Consider the following 23,228-nt stretch of genomic DNA (forward strand, 5'->3'; position numbering starts at 1 on the left):
TGCCTAAAGTCTTGTTTGCACCTTTTCACGTGCTGGGGGAGAAGATGCACATTTGGGCAACCTCCCATAGATATGGCATCATTCACCCCCCAAAAAGCTCTATGTTGGGTCTCACTCAAAAGAGGCTCCCTTGTGTCAGCTGCCTTTCACAGAACCATCACCCTTACGGTTGTGAGGACAGGAGAGTGTCTGACAGTAAGGAACAGAGATACTAACACAGCATCCTCTGGGTCTGTGGCTACGACTGATGGATGCAGCCATAGCAACATTTAAACATGTATCACATAGAATCATAGAATGATTTGGGTTGGAACGGACCTTAAAGATCATCTAGTTCCAACCCTGCTGCCATGGGCAGGGACACCTTCCACTAGACCAGGGTGCTCAAAGCCCCATCCAACCTGGCCTTGAACACTGCCAGGGATGGGGCATCCACAACCTCTCCGGGCAACCTGTTCCAGTCCCTCACCACCCTCATAGTGAAGAAACAGATCACATCTATTTCTTAGCATGTCTGTTAAGAAGATTTCATTCATTAAGGATTTATAAAGGAGAAGTAAATGTCCAGCATGTAATAATCATGATAGAATACCACATAATAGTTTAAATCTGTTTTTCCATAGTCTATCCCAACTAATTCTCTAGGTACTAACAGATAATAATTTCTGTGGAAATGGCTGAATAAAAACTACATAAAGTGCGATAATTCCTTGATCATTTCCAGTTTTCCACTGACATTTGGAAGAACAAATTTCACTGAAGCATGGCAAGCCCAGACAATTTAGGAACAAGAGAAACCCTTTCCAAACCTGCCAGCCTCATGCTAATAGATTCTTTTGATCAAACTGTCCATCCTTCAGAAGCTCAGCTGTCACTCAGAGAAACCGCAAACACGCATGCCTCAAAAAACGAATGGAGTGTGGCTTTATCATCAGCAGATGAAGACCTCCAAAAAGCCAAAAGGATAGCCCGTGGGACCTTTTCTTTGTAGGCAGAGCCCAGAGATGGTGCCTGAGGTCCGCTGTCATACACCAGATAACTATCCTACAGAGATGGTCCCTCTCGAATGCCTGTCCAACCACAGATTTGGGGTCGAGTGGGTGCACAAACCCGTTAAAATCTTGCCCCCTTCTACTGACCCCAGCTGTAGTGGAACAGCTCTGGAGTCAGTAGCTCTGATGTGTCAAACCACTTCCTACACACGACGGCACGCTCCACCACACTAAGCATTAAGTTTGATTTCCTGGATAAAAGCTACTAATACCTGAACAGAGAGCAGCCTTTTTTCTGTCTTGCGGAGCCAGCCAGCGAAATGACGATTTGCTGACCAGAGAGCAAAGTCCTTGCCACGCGCACAGGATGACGCTCCCCACCGGTCTAATCAGGCAGTAGACGGCTCCTTGGCTTGGTCGGCATCAGCCCATCACTTCTGAGAAACTTCACCATCCTCAGTGTTGCGGAGAAAAGATGTGAACAAGTCCCATGGAGCTCAAGTGCCTTTTGATGTGGCTCTTGTTTGGATCCGTCAAGGGGAACAAGCCAGGTAAAAGACTATTTCTGCCTTTTGGGGAGGGAAAATACGATTTGCTTTTTTGTGGTGGCCGCTGGAGGATGTTCGCAACATCCTGACTCCTTTCAGGTAAGGAAAGATGTTAAGAGCTTAAGGAATTTATTATTCTAAGGAAATGAGAGAAATGGGGTTTGTGCCCACAAACCATCAACTGCAGACAATCCAGAGCACTACAGGATATTTTTTGTCTGAGTAATGTATGTATCCTCCAACCCATCGTTGGAACAGTGGGCAGATCAAAGCAGCCTTGTGCACCTTAGGTAGCTCTTTGAATTTGTTTTTTCCATTTTGCATGTAACTTTAGGAAATATAAAAATAGACACCGAAATGTCAGTACCTCTGTAGGTAAAATTGATGGCAACGCTATTAGTTAAAAGGTGCCATCCAAGTTTGCTATGGGTACTATAGATACCAAGTATTCTTTCAGCCACGCCTCCCAACCAGTAGTGCCTATAAACTGTGAACGGAGGCAGCTAATTCATTCAGCATAATTTTACACATTTATAAATTGTGATACGGCTTATATTTGGCTTATTTCTTGTGACAAGTGTGTGCATTGGGAAATGGCCTGGTGATATATTAGCGTATTTGAATTTAAACTGCTTTGTTCAAAGGGGAAAAAAAAAATCTTACATTCTCAGTGCTCTATAAATGTGGTATTTCCTTCTGTATCTGATGATGATGTCCAGGTTGAGAGGTATGAGCAGATACAAGCCTGAGGCAGGTTCTCAGATGCAATGGTACTGTAACTGTTGATGGATCATCTCTAGCAGGGCTGCGAATTTTACTAGGGGCAGGGCATCTCAAGGGAAGACTGCGTTGCTCATAACCGAACTCATTAATGCAGCAAGTACCTTCACAAATATTTAACCCCCAGGTGATTTTATTCTCGTTAAAAGTATTTTACCAGTAAACGCCGTACCTTTTCCTTCACGGGCCATTTTCCTTGCCAAATGAAGTGCCAGTGCCCACAGCAAACGTTTAAGTGCTGCGTGCAAGAGCATCACTGCGAGACGTTCAGCCAGAGATATGTAAATAGGATCGGTTCTGGGATGAGTCAGGTCCCCTATATCACGCTTTCTGTATTACTGTGCCTGGGACACGTTGTGAGATTTCTTGCTGGCAAGTCTCGTTTATCAGAAATCTTGCTGTTTTTTGGAAAAAATTGAGGGGTGTTAGAGCAGTTGCATTTTATGCTATTTGATGTGATTTAATTCTCTGCTGAATGAATAAATGCATAGCATTGCATTCTTCACTCTAAGCTCTTCTTTCCTCAGCTTCCTGTATTTATTTTCAATGTCTCTCCCAATGTTTAAACATAATATTTATACATTTTTTTTTTAATTTCTCCCTGCAAATAATACGCTAAGGTAGAAACACCACCTTTTACCAATTTAGGGTTTTTTATTGTAGAGATGCCTGAAGTATTGTGGCTGTAAGACCTATTGTTTGTAATTCCTTCGGGGGACCGACAAGGAGACCTGGGAACAGATATAAGCAAAGAAAAGGGAAAGAGGCTAGGTCAAACTGGTCAAAAATCAACTATGTCTCAGTATATACAGCGCTATTCATATTCTTTTGCCTTAGTCTTTTCAGCTCGTCCCAGCACTGCAAGTTCAGTTTTGTAAATAGATGCTGCCATAGATGTTGTTTGCAAGAGAGTTTCTGGCAAAATGCAATATCATCATGAATAAATATAATTAGGGGAAAAAGAAAATAAAAAGCCTTTGTTTTACAGAACAGCTTCACTGAGATCTCAAAGTGCTTTGAGAGGGTGAAGTCCTCTGATATATATCTGGGGAAACTAAGGCATGGGATGATCATTCATTTAGTAAAAATTGAACTACACCTTAATGCTAAAGAGGATAAGAGAAATGCTGATTTTTCGTGAAGAGCATCACATTTATCTCATTTACTCTGCACAGCAGCAGTGCCTAGAAGCTGCAGGCATGGATGAGGCTTGAAGTATGCTAGGTGAGGGTCAAATACAAGATAAAAGCTGGTCTGTGCTCCTACAACCTTTCCATCTTGCCATTCCTCTTACAGGAACACACTGAATAGATTTGCAAGTTAAACCTGGAAGGGATTAAAACTCACAAAAGAAAGAATTTCATTCAACTGAATTTCATTCACACAAGATGAGTACCAGATCTCAGTCATTTAAATGAGAGGAATTTCTTTCCCATTATACTTGCACATTAGTGCTCGCTCCCATGGATTTGAAATGCAATGCAGAATAAATTAAAGTTGTCAAACACGTACAAGTGTTTCTTGTAAGGTCAACCAGAGAGCAAATACCTTTATAAACCTTCCAGCTACCGTGGTCCTCAGCAGCAAAGTGCCCAACATACAGCTACAATTAAAAAAAAAAAAAGTTAAAAAAATTGTTAAAAAATTGTGATCCTGCTGAGGAAAAGCAGATGTTACGGACAGAGATCCTGCAGTATCTGCTTCTGCCTTCAGATGGAGAAATCTGCTCCCTACCTCATCAGAGATGAGATGTTACATCTTTCCCTTTTATCACAGCAAAAAATCCACTCTTTAGCTACTGCTAGAAAGCCACTGCCTTTGACTTGGCTCACTATTGCCTTCAGGGCGTTACAATCTTAGTGTCCCTGCTTTCTTCCTCGATGTTCAGCTTCGTCTCTCCTGTTTTTCCTGTTGCATTAATTGTATCTTCAAAGCCCAGCTTTTGGATGTTTTCTACCCATGGTTTCCATCTCTTGACCCTGGTCCTGAATCTTGGAACAACCTGGCTTACTGAGTCTTTGCTCCATCTCCAATGCTTCTCCAAACCTCACATTTCCAAAGTCCTTCCATGACTTTCTTCACTTGATTCCCTGTTCCTCAGCCCTGCCAGGGTAGCGGCACTGTCATCTGCTGCTTTTTCGTTATGTCCTCCATTTATAAAGTGTGAGCCCCCAGATAAAGAATATACAGCCCTCTTTATTTGGAAGAATGTTTCATGCGCTACAAGGTCAGAAAAATCATCAACACGAACAAATAATTTTCATCCCACTCTTGAGAGCTCCAGCGAAAAGCTCAGTGAGCATGCTAAGGCCACAAGTCAAATAAGATGAGTCCTAAAGCCACATCTGAAATCGAAAGAGTCCCATCAGACCTTTTTTCACTGTTACCCAGGACTGGGACACATGCTTGTCAGCCAGTTCAATTATTTTCAGAGAGGATATTCTCTACTGCCCTTCCAACCCAACAAAAGGCAGGACTGAAAGTTCCAGCCAACGAAAAGGATCTGAATTTCTGCTACTGTTTAAAAAGCCGATTTTCTTTCTTAGTAATGTGTTTTTCCCTTTAGATGAAACTACCGAAGAGGCGGATGTTACTGAAGTCACAGCTTTAAGCAAAAATGTAGCCAAACCTATTCAAAACCCAAATGTCACACACCAAAACAAGGCTTTCATGTATGATATTCTCAAAACCAGACTCTGTGTTCTGCTACCATACCATGTGCAGGGGTTGCCTTTAAAGAGTTTGAGCTCTGTGGCTTTACCACAGAACCAAGAAGGTTATAAACACTCAGAAACAAAAGAATAAGAAAAACAAATGTTCCCCATTCTCCACTTGGTACATTTTCTACGCAGTGCACCGTGCTCGGGCTAGTTTTCCTCCCTCTCCCTGCCCCAGGAAACTCTCCCTCTTTCCTAATGCTCCCTCTTCCAATTCCAGTCCAAGTCCCCAGCCCAGCCTCCCTGCCAGGGCAGGCATGAGATTCATCTCGCTTAACTTCAGCACCATCTTCTCCATCGAGCTGGACATGCGGACCCCCTTCATAGCCAGGGGAGAGAAAGTAGTGCTTCCAGGGCACAGCTCATCTACCAGATTGCAGATAAGGGTGCAATGAGTCATGTCCTGTAAGTGTCTTTCTAGTGACTACACAAGGAATTGAAATGTCTGCTTTTTGTTGGCTGGGTGGCACTCAGTCCACGCCTTAAAACAGGAGTGAGTTGGTGATGAAGGGAGATAATTGTGTTTAGGAAGAGGGGAGACAGATATTCGGTCAAGAAATATCTGGGTCAGCAGAAGACACAACATCTGCAGGCTGCTTTGCTGGGAACTCACAGCAAAGTGAGCTTTGAAAGGATATCAGTGCATTAGCTAAACCACAATAATTATTGATGTGAGCATGTAAGAGCGTTCTTCCATCACTGTAGCCGATAAAAAGAAAGAAGCACCTTTAAGCATTGCTTTGGAGAACTTAAGTTAGGTGTCTGCTGTCCTCTAGAGAGGTCTGCCTAGCTCCACTTCTTACAGAAGGAGCTAAGAAGGCAGGTTCCTGAGGCTAAATTATGCTTAGCATGAGAAAGCTTAGTCCACTGTCAAACCAACTCTAGCCTTGCTGTATACGGAATTTTTTTTTGCATTAGATTCCACTGCTAGGTCAATGGCAACCAGCTGGTTAGCATGATTAAGCCAAGAGATAAGAGAAGTGCATCTCTCCCAAACTTGATTTTCTATGGTCCTACAAAGAGTTAATGGACAGCTCCTGCAGGTTCATATTCCAGTTTATTTTACACTGTCTTTCCAACAGAGACATCTTCTAGTACAGCAAGCTCAGCAGGCATTGAGCTCCCTAGTCCTTAGAATAGGACATGCCTCTTCTCCACTGCTAGGAATATTAAAACCCATCTCCTGCCCCACAAGGCTGATCTCTCCTCCATCGCTGTTTGCGTTAAATCTTGCGCCTGGTGATTTCATCTGCATTGTATTTCTGTCACTTAAATTGCAGACTCATTACTACTCAGATGACTTTGTAAAATAATCTCTGTGTAATCTACAGTATAGCTAATCAAAATGTGACAGGCATATTACCATAAACTTCAGGTCTGCACCCCAGCCCCAGAGCTGGGATCTATCGCCAGCTTACAAATCCACATAGACAATAAATGACACTAATCAGAGGGGAAAGAAGCAGGCAGAGCTGCAGCTAGCTTGTTAACGGGCCCTTTGGGAATAAGTTTTGAAGTTAGAAAAAGTTCATTACCATTTCAGTCCAGTTGCTGGTATCAATTCCTTCTCTTCACCCGTATCAGTTTCATCTTCGAGAACATGCTCTATTTAGAGAGCACATAGTTTCAGACAGCATATGAACCCCCACGGCTGTACTAGCTTTTCAGGCACATCTGGGGAAGAGTCTTCATTTTGGCATGGTTTGATGTCTTGGTATCTCTGGGGAGAGGCTCTCTTCATCTCTGAACCAGGCAGGTGTGTGAAGTGCCTGGTTTCTTCCACTGCTTCTACCCAGATCTTCAGAACAGCCGGTTTCCTACTGATCCCGTCTTACCGCCTTTGTATTTAGGGGAAAATTGTCCTATCTTTGCACCTTGCTTTTTTAACTTGTCATCAGAATAATGTCAGCACTGGTGACACACAGCCACATGACAGAGGAAATTCTGAGTTTAGGTTATCATGGCATGACTCATTGTCTGTGTTTACCTAATACTAAAAGTACCTGTTAGAAATTTTCCCCATTTACTTTTTCTGGACAAAAGGTGTTGTTCTGATGCTTTGTCTAACACTGCTCAAACAAACAACTCAGACATGGAAGAGAAAGAGACAGGAGAGCTTCATAAATCCTCATACTGCCAGCACGTCTACTATGAGCAGTTTTGTGTTGGGTCAGTAACGTATTGGAATGGGAAACCTCAGGGAAGAAACCCAAGCACTGAAAGAACTGACGGTGATTTAGCTAGTGGGTGTCTTTCCCCTGAGCCTACATAATGATGCTAGATGCTGAGGGCAGCCAAAAGCTAGATGCTGAGGGTAGCCAAAGACAGTTAAGCTTTATTTAGCACATGGCAATGAACTCGCAAAAGACAGGGCATGGCAGGGTATTCTGCCTGGCACCAGCCTCAAATAACTCCTATGTGATATCTGACAGCTTATGTGGAGGTCCCAGATGCCCTCAGACACCTCATATGGCATCAGGCACCGTTGCTTAAGCAGGAATAGCAGGAATCCCACCTATCTTTTGGCTCAGATGACAAGGCTTGCAGGGCTCAGAAAACTTATCAAACTTAATTTTGGGAGCACACCAGAAGATGCAATAACTACTTTTTAATTTTTATGTTTCACGGATGTCTATCATCTGAGTTCACTAGTCTCCTTCTAATTCCAAGGGCATGTCTCCATCCACTATATGATAATACTTGAAACCAGTTCCAAAATTTCCAGAAATGCTGTAGGCACCAAAAATCCACTAATATGGGAAGAAATGCAGATTCCCAGCTGCCTTAGGAGAGCTACGTGTTCTAGCAATTCTGCAACCGATAGCACTGCTAAATCCCATGAACGCAATTACACCAACCTCTCTGTTTGGCCCATTTCAATACATCATGTTAGTACCTCTAGGCGCAAAGAAACGGAGTCACAGGGCACTTTCGGGGTGTAGGAGATGAGAATGGTAGGTGAAGGCTGATGAAGCTTGTTAATGAAGGAAAGGGAGGACAGAGGACATCGGGATTGAAGGAGAATGAAATAGGGACACAGAGCACCTTGTCATGGGGATGGAGAATTGGAGGATGTGGGGAGGGAAAATGAGGAGGCACACAAAACCCCAAGAGATTTGAAGGTGATGTGAGGGCAGTTTTTTAAACCAATACTAGCAGGAGTGTAGCCCTGGAGCAGCTGTGGAGGGATGCAGAATCCAGAGGGAAGCTGGGCTGTGCAAAACTGGGCCACCAGAGGCTATGAGGCAGGTTACGCCTAGGTGTGCTGGCCTTTTATAAGATTTATATTTTCATATCATACCAACTCAAATTAATTGACAGACTAATTCCTAACCAGGTGCAAAACAGCAAAAAAAAGCAAAGTTAATCTCCCCTAAAAATGTAAAAAGTCAGAAATCTAGTTCATGAGTAAATCTATACTGCCATTCCCTAGTTTCCTGGCTTCTTCCCATCCCTTGGCTCTTTTATCACCCACACGGCAGGAATGTTGATTTTTTAGGGGCAAACCATGCAGCTTCCTTGGGCACAAAGACTGAAAGAAGTTCTAGGGATGATTCACTCCACAGGTCATTCTGTGTAGGCAATATGATCCAGACCTCACCAGGTCTGCTTCCTCTCTGCACAGTCTTCCCACACTATCCCCAGAGGCCCAGTGCCATGAAACACCCCTGCACGCCTATATGCCACCACCTATGGCCGCTGCAGCTTTGGAAGATACTTATTCTTCCCTGATGGGAGTCTGAATACAGCAATTAGCTTGAACCTGTGATGCTGCTAAATGTCAAAGCACTGGGAGCTCTTTTGGGCCAAGCTATAGCTTCCATTCTCAGACTTCACTGAGTGTGTAGTTGTCCTGGTTTTGGCTGGGATAGAGTTAATTTTCTTCTTAGTAGCTGGTACAGTGTGTGTTTTGGATTTAGTGTGAGAATAATGTTGATAACACACTGATGTTTTAGTTGTTGCTAAGTAGCGCTTATCCTAAGTGAAGGACTTTTCAGTTTCCCATGCTCTGCCAGCAAGCAGGTGTGCAAGGGCTGGGAGGGAGCACGGCCAGGACAGCTGACCCGAACTAGCCACAGGGATATTCCATACCATGGAACGTCATGCCCAGTATATAAACTGGGGGGAGCTGGCCAGGAGGGGCAGATCGCTGCTCGGGCATCGGTCAGTGGGTGGTGAGCAACTGCATTGTGCATCAATGGGGTTTTTTTCCTTTTTTTTCCCTCTTCTTTTTTTTTGTTATATTCCTTTGCATTATTACTATTATATTATTATTATTATTATTATTATTTCATTACTATTGTTAGTATCATATTTTACTTTAGTTATTAAATTGTTCTTATCTCAGCCCATGAGTTCTACCTTCTTTCCCGATTCTCCTCCCCATCCCACTGGGAGCAGGGGCGGGGAGTGAGGGAGCGGCTGCGTGGTGCTTGGCTGCTGACTAGGGTTAAACCACGACAGTAGTAATTATCATGAGTTATTATCACATCTACTGTCACAATGCCTGGAGTCCCGGCTGATAGCTAGGACTCATTTGTATAAGCATGGTACAAATAACTGACCAACACGGAAAGTTTAGCATCCAAATGTAAGGCAAGCAAGTACAGAAGTAATACTGATCAGCATGTTGTGTGCCTACCTGTTCTTGAAAGGTGGGTAACAGACTACGTAAAGAAAAGCACCTCTGAAGATATATAAGATACTTAAAGACAGTGAAGAGGAATAATGGCAACTTGAAATGTCCATACTCATGCAAGGCTCCTCCCAGTGTGAGGTCTGGTACAACAATAAACCCAAAAGCTGATGACTTTGATATCAAACATGTCGGTGAGGATGTCTAGCATGGGAAAAGAAGCCAATGTTTTGAAAGGATATGATGGTTGATTAGGAGAAAGTTCTTGAAAATGGGAGTAAAATATTTGATGTGACAGTGAAGCAGTTAGAAGTCAACAGAGGCAAGCAAACAGAAGGTCACAATGAGACCTAGGAAATTCATCTTTCCAAGTGCTTTCTGGATCAGAGACAGGAATGTGGTTGTAAAGGCCAAAGAAGCAGATATGGCAGTGGTTTAGATGTGAGAAGACAAGAATTTGAGTGACGTGGATGAAATGAAAAGGTTGGATCCTAGGAGTGTTGTGTGAGATCCAGCTGTAACATGGATGTGTTGATCCAAGAGCGCCAGCCTGATGGGTATTGCTCGCTGTCACCCGTGTGCACCATTTCTGCACAATCCTTACCTGATGCATGCAAGTTCAGAAGAACATAACTTCATTTGATCATTGATTAAAACAACTGTTGCCCTTTATGATGAGTAGGCTAAATGCTGTGGGTTTTCTTAAGAAGAGACTAAAGAGTTGTAGGTTTGAGTGCCTCATGCTGAGATTCAGATCTGCAGTCTGCTTCAAAGAGGCTTTTGAAGTCTTGAGGGAAACATGCTTTTAGCTTTCAGGGAAAGTGAGAGTACATGATCTCAACTTGCTGCTAATCTGATAACTCTTTAATTTTAATCACCCTGACAGTCTGTGGTAAACCATGTGGTTAACTATTTCGGGTACAGCCGCTTCTCTTGAAGCCACAGTCTGATGTAGTTTACAAGGCGAATCCTTTGATAACACAAAGATACAAGGGGACTAAAATATCCCTTACACAGCTTAGCTATTAAGCTGCTCACAATACTTTTCACTGTTGCCTTCCTCAGACTTTGTGACTTTTACTAAGCAGCAAGATAATGAAACGTAAAAAGGGCAGAAAATATCAAAGTGAGAAGATGATGGGTGGCTCTGAAAGAAAAGGGCGTTGCAGGACTGGGTCTGGGAGTCGCTGACTGGGTTTCTGTTGGCAAGGCATAGCTTTGTTTCAAGGAGAAGGCACTTTGGGACTCAAGGGCAGACACCAAATGATGAACAACTATCAGGGATTCAAGGCCCTTTCGCAGTCATTCTTGCTGGTTGCTAAGGCTGCCTTAATTATGGCCGCAGAAAATGTGAAGACATGATGACTAAGAAATTTTACTCGTAATAGCTGTTACTATTATGCATAAGCATAAAGGGCCACAGATCATGCACCCAAAGATCCCAAGATCAGCCTTTAGGCCTTAAATAATCATTAAGTAGTGCCTTTATCAACTTCTGGGTCTCCAGCTCAGCTTCAGTGAGCTTTTCAAGTGCACTGAAATGATCTAACGTAATTCATTCCAACTGATTGAGAAGTATATTTAGATGTGATTTGCTGATGACACAGCACGTTCTTGTTTTGGGACAAGTTATATTTAGGTTTGCAAACTTATTTCACAGTAAGCTGCTCTTTGGTGCGCTCAGACAGAACTGAAAGTTTACTCCCCTTCCCAATGTTTGCTTATAGATGATTGCAACTTTTAATGGCTTAGTTTTGCTTATTACGCCTCACTCCATAGATTCAGGGCTGCACACTCTGGTACAGGCAGCAGCTCTACAATACGATTGTGTACAGCTTCATTAAGAAAATGTTGGTAGTTTTTCATGTTGCCCATCTGCTGGGTGCAGAAAGAAAGGGCTCAACAGCCTGCTTCAGGCAGGGAGGGCAGGAGCAGGCAGATAGGCCTGGTGCCTCCTACCACCGCTCCCAGCTGCTGCAGCAGCTCCATCCTTGCTCCAGCATCCTTTCTCCCCTAGAACAAACACAAGGGAGTCGATTCAGCCCCCCCAACAATAAAAATGTAGACAAATACAGGCTTCATGTCACTTGGTGGAGACACTCCCAAGGGAATTTTCTGCGTCCTGAACAAATCTATACTTATAAAATCAACGGCAACAACTAACTCCAATGTGAAGGTGGCTTTGGATGGTGGCATTGTTCTAAAATTAAAATAAAAAATGTTCACTTAAAATAACTAATAGTTTCGCCAGACACTCAGAGCCTCTCCTTGGCTTAGAGACAATCAAAGAAACAAAGCTTTGTTACCCTCATGTTCCCTTCGTGACATCCAGTTTCATTCCTCAGCCGTGATTTTAGCCCTGTGGCTGGGAGCAGAATCAGGCTTATTTCACTGAGCTCTGGGCATGATCCGGTACTGATAAGACAGAAAGATGTGGGAACTCCTCTGTGAATAAGGCAGATGCACAGGCTGTCCTGATTCTCAGGCTTTCTGTTTTCAGATAAATGCCCAACTCTTCCAAGGACCAAATTTGCTGATGTTACTGCTGAAACATATCCACTGGGGACCAAACTGTATTATGAATGTGACAGTGGCTACACGAGAAGAAGTGGCCACTACTTGGGAATTCGGTGTCAGAGGATACAGCAGGTTGCTTCTTGGGTCTACAAGGAACTTGAATGCATTGGTAAGTGGTTATTGTCTTTCTTCTACACTTGTAGAAGTGTTTTTCCAATGACTTAGTATAAGACACATCTGGGCATTGCTCTAAGAAATGATCTTTTGTGCTTATCTTTGCAAATTAGAACTTGCAACAATTCTATCCTGCCTCTAAAAGTTTGGGTGTTCTGGCTTTGCTTTTGCTATTCGTCCTGCTGTAATTTGGCAAATATAACTTCTCCCACAGATGAGAAAATTTTGTTGTCAACGGCTCCCACGATGGAGTTAGATTTTACACAGAAGCCAGAAAGAAAAACACAGAGCCCTGCACCCCAGAAGCGAGAAAACCTTTCAGAGTTTGACCAGAAACGTAAGTAAGAGCCCATTCATTATTGTAACAGTTCTTCCACTGATTTCCACAGAAGCAGTGTAAGAATGATGAGTAATTTTTAATTATTTTGACAGAGAGAAAGAAACAATTGCTATAATATCTTGGCTGAACAAGTGATATGGTATAAGTGAATGAGTATTTTATATCCTAACAAAGAATTAGGAAGGCTTGGTATATCCTGCTTGTCTATATTTTGTAAGAATACAAATCATGTTGTTTCAAAAACAAAAGCAGAAGGTAAAATCTATCTATCATCTGCTTTAACCGTGTGCTCCCTTGTCATCCCATAGATTTTTGTGGTCTTCCCAGGACTATTCCACATGCCTCTTTAAGCCTGAACAGACAGTATTACGTGGGGCAAGTATTACATTTCAAATGCCAGAGCGGTTACGATAAACGATCCCCCACCTCTGGCACCCGCATGTGCACGAAGGTGAGTGGCAAAATCATCTGGACCCCCCTTGACATGCGATGCACCAATGACAGCGACGAGTGGCCGCCACAGAGTACTGAGCCAGGTAAGGTGGTTGCTTCGGCATCACATTGGTGTCATGACCTGCTCATGCAGGGTCCAGAACCCCCAACTCAGCACATCAGTCCTAGGGAACAACTTGCTTGGGGTTTGGGATGGAGAGATCAGCGACCTCAGGGCTCTGACACTGATGGAGATGTCGTCTCTGACTGATGGAGATGACATCTCTGGGGAGGACATAGCTGCATCCTACTTTCTCTTGGGTGTCCTTTCATACTAACTGCAATTGCAGGAATTTGTGAGCAGATAGAGTCACTCTGTCATATACTGGGAAGAAAATAGTAGAATAAGCCTTCTTCTTTTTCCTTCCTCTTGGCAGCTATAGGTCATCTATTGTCACTTCACAGTAAGGTACTCCAAGAGGTATAACTATGCATCCCTCATGATTGCTCAGGGGTTTAGGATCCAGAGTTTAGCTAGTCCATAGCTAAACCTGAGTGATGTGTCTTGGTTCTTAATTTAACACCCAGGATGCTGTTTTGAACAAAGAGACAGCAAAAAGCCCACCAATATTGCACTGTAGCCCTTACGGACCCAGATTCAGCAGGACATACACCACTGCAGTCTGGCAGCTTGAGTTTCACTGCTCAGGGAACCAGCAGAGCTCTCAAGTGAGGCCGCAGAACCTCTGCCTCTTGCTTTTATGCCCTTAAATGGGTTAATGCCAAAAAAAAGACCTTCATGGCCTCTAGCCCACATAAATTACCTACCTTTTTTGATGGCATCTCTCCTAACTCTACAATGCATGAGTTCAATATGCAGAGAGAAAACAGAGCCCCTTTCCCGAGTATCTGTGATATCGCTGAGGGTCTTGGGCCCTCTCTGGGTGGCAGGTGGAGCTATTGTAGGTGGAAGGACCCAGATGTCCACCACCTCTACAGTCCTCAGGCTTTCATTATCTTCCCAACCTCCTCTGAGGTAGAGGACTGCTGTGGGCTGAATTTTACAGAGGTGGAAGCCAATGCAAGGTCAACATGAGAGGACTTTTCCTACCAACAGAGAGTGGAAAAATCTGTTTTTTCACCAGTACTTGGGCCTTTAAGGGGAAATAAATCTTGCAGAACTGTAGACGTCTACTGCATAGATGCCCATATCTGAGTTGGACTGCCTTTATAACTGACAGAGGGAAATAGGTGTTGATGGTGCTGTGTTAGCTGCCCTATTTCACGTCTATTTTAGCATGGATGAATTGCACCCTATAAAAGCTTGTTTGTCCCCAGTGACTATAGCAGAGCCCAGATGACTATCCCAGAGGCCACATCTACGTAACAGTAGGTGAGATGAATGCCAGCCCTTGTGACCCATACCAGGCCACGTGGTAGAGCAGGATGGCTTGGGCAGGCCCCTTTTGCCTGCAGAGCGACGTCTCAGGTGACCCTTGGCCATCGCTGCCTCTTGTTGCTGCAAGAACGAATCACCTTACTCACTGGACACACTATTTCAGCATTAACCCAGGACTTTCTCCCCTTCTTCATAGATCCGTTTCCCTGTGGTGCCCAGTTCAGAGTGTTCCAGGTACAACAGTCACAATTTGTTGTTTGGTCTTTCCTCCTCCTTCACGGCAGTCATTTTTTTTTCCATTGATAATTTCACTTGGTACTATCAGGATGAAGGAACTTCTTGCTATGATGGAAATAACCCATGAACATACCAGTCCTAGAAAATGATACAACCTATTGAATAGTCAGAGATTACAAATATTTGAAATTTTAAAATTAGGATTATGAGAAACATGAGACTGGATGATGAAATAGGCCATCTTGGCCTTTAATTCAACAGAACAATAATTCCAGTTTCCTGCAAAAGTACACTCAAAGCTGAGCAAGGTCAGGTCTTTGTAATTAGTGCACCATATATTTATTCCCCCAAAGTGTTGCCTTTCTCTTTGTTATGATGTGATGTCTTTCACGGGGCTGAATAAGGAATATCCTCCCCTTTCTCAATTCTCCCCCCAGCATTCAGCACGAAGAGGTTTATCAAGAGACCACTCTTACAGGACCTTGTTAAAACCCTCTCCATATCTCATACTGGCTCAAGTTCAGAGCTTCTTTTTCAGGATAAGGGAGAAATTCAATGAATTTCTTGCACCAGGGAAGTTTTGGCTTACATTTCTGGGGAAAAAGAGGTCCTGTTTGAAGTCATGTTTCCAAATCCTAGCTTGGCACCTTGAAAGTCATCCTTCCCAATCTCGTATGAAAAAAAGATCTTAGCTGGATCCCATTCCCTGGAAGATACAGTTCACTTCATGCCCACCATTAACAGATACCAGGTCAGCACATACATTGATATCCAGGCTGGAAACATCTATTGATGACCAAGAAACAAACATGGCAATTATTAAGTCTTCTGTGCAGAGGGAGAGCTGTCAGACTCTACCCTCCTCACTGCTTCGACGCAATGAGCTGGCTCGTTGCCTGACTCTATCCTCATCACTGCTTTGATGCTCTTCACCAGAAGAGCAAATCGATACAAAAATCAAGAATTTCTCTCTCTTCATAGGTTCGACTCATCCACCCTCTTCCTCATCTGTGATACTGCCAGTGACAGGTATGCCATTTTGTTAATCAGACTCAGACTTCACTCCATCCCCCAGAGCAGTTACTTTGCCTTTCAATTTGCTATTCTACCGAAGAGATCCACCTCTGTTATAAGAGCTAATAAATATACTGTAAGACACATCTATGTCCATGTATTGGGTGAGAAGTCAGTAAAGAAAGTATAGAGACTGTTTAAGCACTTAAGCTTTTTATAAAGAAGTTTTCAAAGACTCATAAGGGATGTAAAAGAAAATAGATCAACCAGAAGTCTAGTTTTTAAATGAAGCAATTTTCAGATTCTTTCTCTGAAACTTTCTGTGAATTCAGTGAATAGCTTCAACTGGAAAAAATAGGAAAAAATGTAAATATTTAAATGATGTGTTTCTTTCACATTTTCAAAGGAGTGAAAAAAGATGGGCAAATAAAATATTTCCTCACAGCTAAACTGATGCATTTAGATCAGTCTGAAGAGATTTCCTTCTCCCTCTTCCCTATCTTCCATTCAGCCATTAGCTGTTAAAATAGAAACTGTCTCTTACTGTGCATATGCTCAAGACTTTGTACAAGGGCTCTTGATTCCAGCTGGAGTCTGCTGACAACTGTAGCGCACATTATAACAAGGAGGAATAACGGAGTGAGATAAAGGAAGGGAAAGAGGAGTATTGCAAACTATGCCAGAGACCACGGCATCAGTAGTCCCTGGTTATTCGGCTGTGGTCAGTCCTCTAGTTGCCCAGGTCCCCTCTGGCTGGGTCTTGTTTGCCCCAGACAGCAAAGCAATGGGGCAACATGGAAGAACTCTTGCCTCTGGGCATAGGGGCAAGATGAGACCCTACCCCAGGTCTTGCCTGTTTCTCCCAGTTGGAGTAATTGCAATAATTAAGATAACACCAGGTGCTAACCGTGTTGATTTTCTGTTTTAACAGCTATCTTTTTTGTTCTGCTTATCATTCCTGCTGTCTTTGTGTGACTCACCAAGCAGAGAATATGGTAAGTGGGATGGAACCAGGAAAACGTGAAATCAAAAAAAAAAGCCCTAGCAGTGGAAGAGCTATCAACCAGATCAGCCATCTCACTATTGCACTGCTTAGATTTCTGAATACTTTCTTTGGTATTAAATAAATGACCCTGGATTTTGGGTTGTCTGGTTCAGCTATTAAATACTGGCACAAGAAAAGAGGAATCAGAGCTTTTGAAATCAAAAAGCACACTTTGTCCCAGCCATTGTGGAACTGAGAATGGCAGTTCAAATAATGGGTGGAAAATGAATCCCGTGGGGAAATTAAGGTTAGTTATGCAAATATGTGGGTTTCAGATAGATTACGCAATCAGTCTTTTTCTCTCTGGCTAACCTGTCGGAAGTCTGGTGGAGCATCTGCCACCATGACCACGTAATTCTTCTTCCTTCATCCCTCTGATTTCTCAGTCATGTCATGACAACTTTGTACTTCAGACTTATTTTAGTCTGGCCTCCTCACTGTTTCTGTTACTACACTGAGATGCACCAAGGCTGTTCCTGTTCACAGGCTCCCCAGCCTAGTTAATCCAAGATGTCCCTATTTGACATTTGGGAGTTCTCCTTTTCTCCTCTCTCTTTGCTAATCCTCATCCCCATTTCTCTTCATGTTCCTTACTGATGGGCTCTGCTTCTCAGCTGAATGGGGATTTTTCTCAAAAAGGAGGAGGAGAGGACCTTGTGAAGCCACATCAGCAGTGATTTTTTGCCAGTTCACGAAAGGATTAAGCCATAGAAAGTGTAGACAATGCTTTGAAACATGTTTTAGTGAAGATGGTCAACCATAGTGCAGATTGCCTGGGACATTGTGGGATTTCTGAGAATATGATAGGTGAAAAATTGTCAAGAATGATCTGCGTTTCACTGGCCCTGTGGTGGAACAAGCGATGAGATAGCCGGTACCAGATGAAACAGTAACTGAGATCCTAAGTGGTGTCTTCTGCAAAAAGTACTGTGTGGTTTCTCATAGTAAATATAGAAGCAGCCATGGAAAACCTGCCTCTTCCCAGCTGTAGTAAAGTCTTTTTCCTGCTGTAGAGAAGACTTCTCAGGGAATCGCAGTGTTCGGATCCAAACTTATGAAATTGATGACTTGCCACAGAAGAAACCAGATTGTACCAGCGACTCCAAGACCAGCAGCGGCAAACGAGGAGGAAGCCTGGACACTCAAATCCAACATGTGAAGGAGGCAGAAAATATTATGGCTGAATTCTTATGGGAACAGAGTGACTTTCCACCTACAGAGTACGGGTGGAGGGAGTGCACCCCATCATTGACAGACAGGGAAAGAGCCCTGCCTGAAACTGCTTCCCAAAACCACTTCTCCTCCTCCTACCATACAGCAGATGTATTGCTAATATAACTGAAGCCTCTCCCAAGTGACCAGGCGTACATATGGACCGCTCACCCAAGCACGTTTGATGATGGCACCGTTATTACAGCCCACACACCACCTTCCCCACAAAGAGAGATGCTGGACATCTGATGTCCCCCTGTCCCTTCCCTACCTAGACAGGTCAAACGCAGTCACACTTTTCTCCTCCTCACACTGCTCCCCTTGGAGAAGGAAATTAAACCCGTTTACCCTCTGCACATAAGCTGAAAATCTTACTGGACTCCCTCATGGTTCAGTATACACATGCATTTGTCATCACCCTCCTCTTCCCAATTATTTTGGACTAGCCCCTTCCACAACAGTTACTACATTATTCCTCCAGCTCAGAAAAGGATGCTGCAGATTAATCTGACAGCTCCTTTCGTAGGTGCAGAGCACCAAAGAACCTAGCACAAAGGCATTTGAGGACAGACTCAAACATACATGATACTTGACATGTACTTATACTATTGGGAAATTGTGAAGTTTGAGTAGTCTTCTGCCTCTCTTCAGCCATGTTCAGCCTGGTAGGATGGGGTTCATCTGACAAAATGCAAGCATCTATGTCTGAGGCAGACGATGTGAAGGAACAAGCTCCTTTAGAGAGCAGTTCATCTCGCCCTATTGCCTATATATATGTGTGTATGTGCATATTTATTTATGCCACACATATATATATGCACATATATATATATATATGGGCCAAATGACTCATTATCTAAAGGCACCTGTTTCTCCGCATTGACTCCAAACAATGCCCAGATTGACTAGATTAGTTATAGATGCTCACATGGCATATGTCAAAAACAAAACGGGATGAATCCCTTCCTTGTAATTCAGCAGGCATGAGATCCTAGTGTCATTTTCTATATTGTGATAGAGTGTATGTGTCATTGTTTTACTGGTTTGTATTCCTGTTGAGTTATTCTCACTCCATAGCCTTGATATTTATACCTCCCATGGCTTTTTTTATTCCTGTTGGAATAGGACTTATTTGTACTACGTATCTTTATAAAGATGGATATGTAATGGTCTATTACATGCTGTTATTTTGTACGGGAGCAAGCAACAATCTGTATTTACGGACTAGATGATAGGTTTTCACACCTGTCAGCTGCTCTGAAGGCTGCAAGCTGTGGTACTAAGCTCTTCCGCTTCATTTGGTCGATGCACGTTACTTATTGCTAACATACCTCCATTAAGCGCTGCAGTTAGGCTAGCATGGCTTGTCCTGCTCAGGGCATTTCACTGGAGAAGGCTAATATTTTATCTGCTGCTAGCATGCACATTTTTATGCAGATAATGAGAGCAGAGTCATATGTCTCCTACTGCTCCAGTGGTTTTTTCCTCCTTTCCCTAGCCAGCTTGGCTCAGGGGCTCTCTCTCCACATTTTGTCTTTGTTTCTTGGAAATTAAGGGAGACACACTGCTGGTAAGGGACCTGTGAGCCATAGTGGGTTACAGACTGGAAAACTATTATGGGGTTTAATTTTCCTAGCTATTAACGTCTACATAGAAAGTCTGAACCCAGGTCACCTCCAGCACGGGAGCTGTATACGTACTTTATTAGGAAGCTATAACTCTCGGTTGAGCTGTACTTTACCTCTCGGTAGGGCTTGTTAGCCCTCAGGAGAAATGTTTGTGTCTGAGGCTTGAGCCTTCAATACAACAAGCAGAGAGCAAGTAGAAATCAGTCAGACTCAGCCTGGGAGCAAAATGCCACCACTGGAAGAGGCTGTGGCCGAAGGGGCACCGTCACTGTTGTGCTTTCTCCATGGCCACTCTCATTTGTTTTACAGGAGATGTGGTGGTTGATATTTTTATTTTGTAGACTTTGATTTTCTCAGCACGGAACAACTAATAAACTATGACAAGAAATTGTTCTGGATGTTTGAAAGGCAGCTTGTTCTTCTTGCTATTGATCTAAACTTTGAAAAATACATGTTTTATTTTCTGTTACCCTCTCATTTTAACAAAAGGTATGACAAACTCAGGAACGTGTCGCAGGAATGTTTATTCTAAAGACCTGTGCTAAAGCTCACATCACATGTGCACTATCACAGCTAACCTTTAAAATGCATGAGGAAACTAAAAATACTTGGGCAAGAGGATCTCTGGCAACGATGTCTCCAAAATAGATAATGGAAACAACTAATAGATTTTTACAATCTAAAAGGGCAGTGGAGCTCCCTTAACCCTAACACTCCCCAAGGGGTGGAAATACACATACTCCTATACCATGGCCAGGAACCCGATGTGTGAGAAAATGTGTTTTTCCAGAAGTCTGCAGTGTAAGAATCAGCCTGCACATTGCAATGCGTCATCATATCTGCCTTCATATGGGTGTCTCCATGTGAGCTGGTCCCATCACAGTGGAGATAAGAAGAGTCTAGAGACACTCAGCTATCAAATGCAGGTGTCCACCCAGGTTAAATAGTTTTCCAGATCCCATGGACCATATCAGCCATTGACTCCATTGACTCTACTGGGAGCTCAGACAGCAGCTTGCATGGAAACACCTACAGATTGATCTGGTTGCCTAAAGATAGGTATCTGCCATGATCTGAGACACCCAGGGGTGTTGGAGACATCTACAAAGGGCTGGAAGCTACAACACAGGAGCTATGGGAGGCCTGTCCTCCTCTGCACTGATAGCTGCAAGCCAAGCAGCATGATTTGTTTGTGCCCAGCCTGCAGAATTACCCCCACGTGTAAACACCTACTACAAGATGTCGCAGTAAGTGAGCTGGATCCCAGCCCTAGAAGTCATGAAGACTCGCAGAATCTGTCAGTCACCTCTCTAAATGCATCGCTGAAGAAACCTGATAAAAACATTTCCTGCCACCCTAAGACAAAATAATTTCTTAAGTTTACATTTAAGCATGTTTTTTGGTTGCAATTACAAATAAAAACCAATAATAGGTGAGGATCTTATGCACAAGTACTGTTCGGTGGCCAAAATGGCCCGTGTCTTAGACAATTTAGTAGATATAAGGCAAGGTTGAGAAGGAGTGCAAGGAGGCAGTAAAAGAGTACAGATCTGCCTCTCAGTCACAGCCTTAACACTGCAGCTAACTACACATTTTCTAGATTTGTTTTTACTTTTTCTATAGGAATAACAGCGTGTCAGGGCAAATGTGTGCTTGCCTGGGGAGTATAAAGGCATGTGAGCAAACATTTCAGGACTCCAGCAAGCACCAGCTCCACCAGTCATTTCCAGATCTCTAATTCTCTATTTTCTCCTGCAGTCCTTCTGCAGAAGAAATTCAGGGAAGATATTCCCTCATGAGATTTCATTTTTAAAGCTGTGGCATTCATACCCATACGAAATATGGCCCTTTCCGTCAAGAGACTCCAGAGGTGTCATCCCAACCGTGGGGAGGTCCGTGTGGGAGGAGGGTGCAGCCCACGGCTGCAGGGCAAAGTGCTGCTGCATAAAGGGCCTTTTGCAAGAAACGAAACCGTTTCTTCTACCTTGCCAACAGCCTCCAACCTTCCCCCGTCTCCCTAACACAGCCCTTTCAACCACCTGATGGACCGCCAGGACCCAGCTGTGCGACACCCAAGAAGTTCAGCAGGGCTGAGGGCTCCCAGATCGATGCTCAGAGCCCGGCCAACCTCAGAGAGGCTCCTGGGGAGATGTCACCGTAGGTGTCCCCAGAAAACCTCCCACCTCCTCGAGGAAGCCGGTGGCGGCACCGCCGCAAGCTGACAAGAAAGTGGATTTTGCTCGGCAGGTCTGGGGCGGGAGGTGGGTATCAGAAACACCCTGCTTCAGCATTTCCAGACTAAAATTCTCAGAATTTCCATTTCAAGGGGAATTTGGAAACACTTGGGGTTTTGTTCTGATTCAGACTGAAACCACATTTTGAAATGACAAAATTTCCTGTGCACGAGGAGCCCTGTTTTCCAGCTCGCTCTGCTCAAAACCAAAGGTTTCTCTCTCCTCCAATTTTTAGTGTTTTCATGCTGCTGAAACTCCCTCAATCGTCAGTAAAGTTCTGATTTAGGGCAGTGTAAGAGGAAAATAATAAAACTGGAGGTTTTTATACTCTCCTTTTTAGCCTTAAGTCACAGTGCAGAGTAAAATGAAGATAATTCTATCTTTGTTTTACGGATTGGAAATGGTGGCACTGAGGTGACTTTGTAAACCAGTCTCAGTCCCGGTCCAGTGCTCTGAACATTCAGAGTAAGATCTCAAAGCCCCAGGAGTAAATTACTAGCTACCATTTATGCATGTAGCAATTTGTTAAAACAAGTCTTCATTTACTGAATGAAGAAAACGTGAGCAGGTTACTCAGAAAGAGATTAGATTCAGGTAACATAACTGGCGAAAGAGAAGCGGTTGTGGAATTTGTCAGAAGCAGAGCGCAAATTTATATTATAAGTACTTTACAGAAGCCAATGTGATACTTAGAAAGCAAACATTAGTTCATAGCAGGAGACCTGGCATCTTGGATCTGAAAATATTAATCTCACTGATATCATTACGGCATGTGGAAAAAAAAAGCATTCCCAGCAAATATCCTGGGAGTAAAACCGTACAGACACAGCATAAAGCCTTTCAGTGTGAACTCAGCGTGTGCAGTGTTAACTCAGCACATGTTTTTCCTCTTCCCTAGTTTAAAATCTTACTAGTTCCTCCACATCACATCTGAGATCTCCATTTTCCTTCCTGCTGAAGGTTTCCTCCAAGCCCAGTTTACGGCTGGTCTGGCAGAAGTTTTTCCTCTTCCCCGTCTACTCATTTGCTACCTCTCTGCAAATATGTTCAATGACCCAGTTGTTTTGATGGTGCAATTCCCCTTTTATAAGCTCTCAACAGACTTTTCTGCTGTCTCAAACCTTTGGTTCATATATTCAGGGCCCTTCTGTTTATCCCACACTTGGGTTTTGCTCTAGGAGTTGCTGACCATGGTTTTAACCCTTTGATTCAAGAAAGGCCACTAAAGATCGGACAGAAGATGCTGTAGAGATGCAAAGATCCATGATTCATTGTTCCTCCATTTGACTGGCCAACAATAATATTTCACATATTCGGATGAAG

The 23,228-nt window shown here is 43.4% G+C and overlaps 1 protein-coding gene across 1 annotated transcript; it reads left to right on the forward strand.

Moving 5' to 3' along the window:
- The first annotated feature begins 1,482 nt into the window (after nucleotides 1–1,482).
- Nucleotides 1,483–16,761, forward strand: LOC127029458 (interleukin-2 receptor subunit alpha-like). Its single transcript, XM_050915093.1, has 6 exons — nucleotides 1,483–1,543; nucleotides 12,174–12,359; nucleotides 12,579–12,701; nucleotides 13,013–13,240; nucleotides 15,754–15,801; nucleotides 16,718–16,761. The coding sequence occupies exons 1-6, from the start codon at nucleotides 1,483–1,485 to the stop codon at nucleotides 16,759–16,761; spliced, it is 690 nt and encodes a 229-aa protein (XP_050771050.1).
- The last annotated feature ends 6,467 nt before the right edge of the window (nucleotides 16,762–23,228 follow it).

This window comes from Gymnogyps californianus, chromosome 1, assembly GCF_018139145.2.
Source record: "Gymnogyps californianus isolate 813 chromosome 1, ASM1813914v2, whole genome shotgun sequence".
Classification (NCBI taxonomy): domain Eukaryota; kingdom Metazoa; phylum Chordata; class Aves; order Accipitriformes; family Cathartidae; genus Gymnogyps; species Gymnogyps californianus.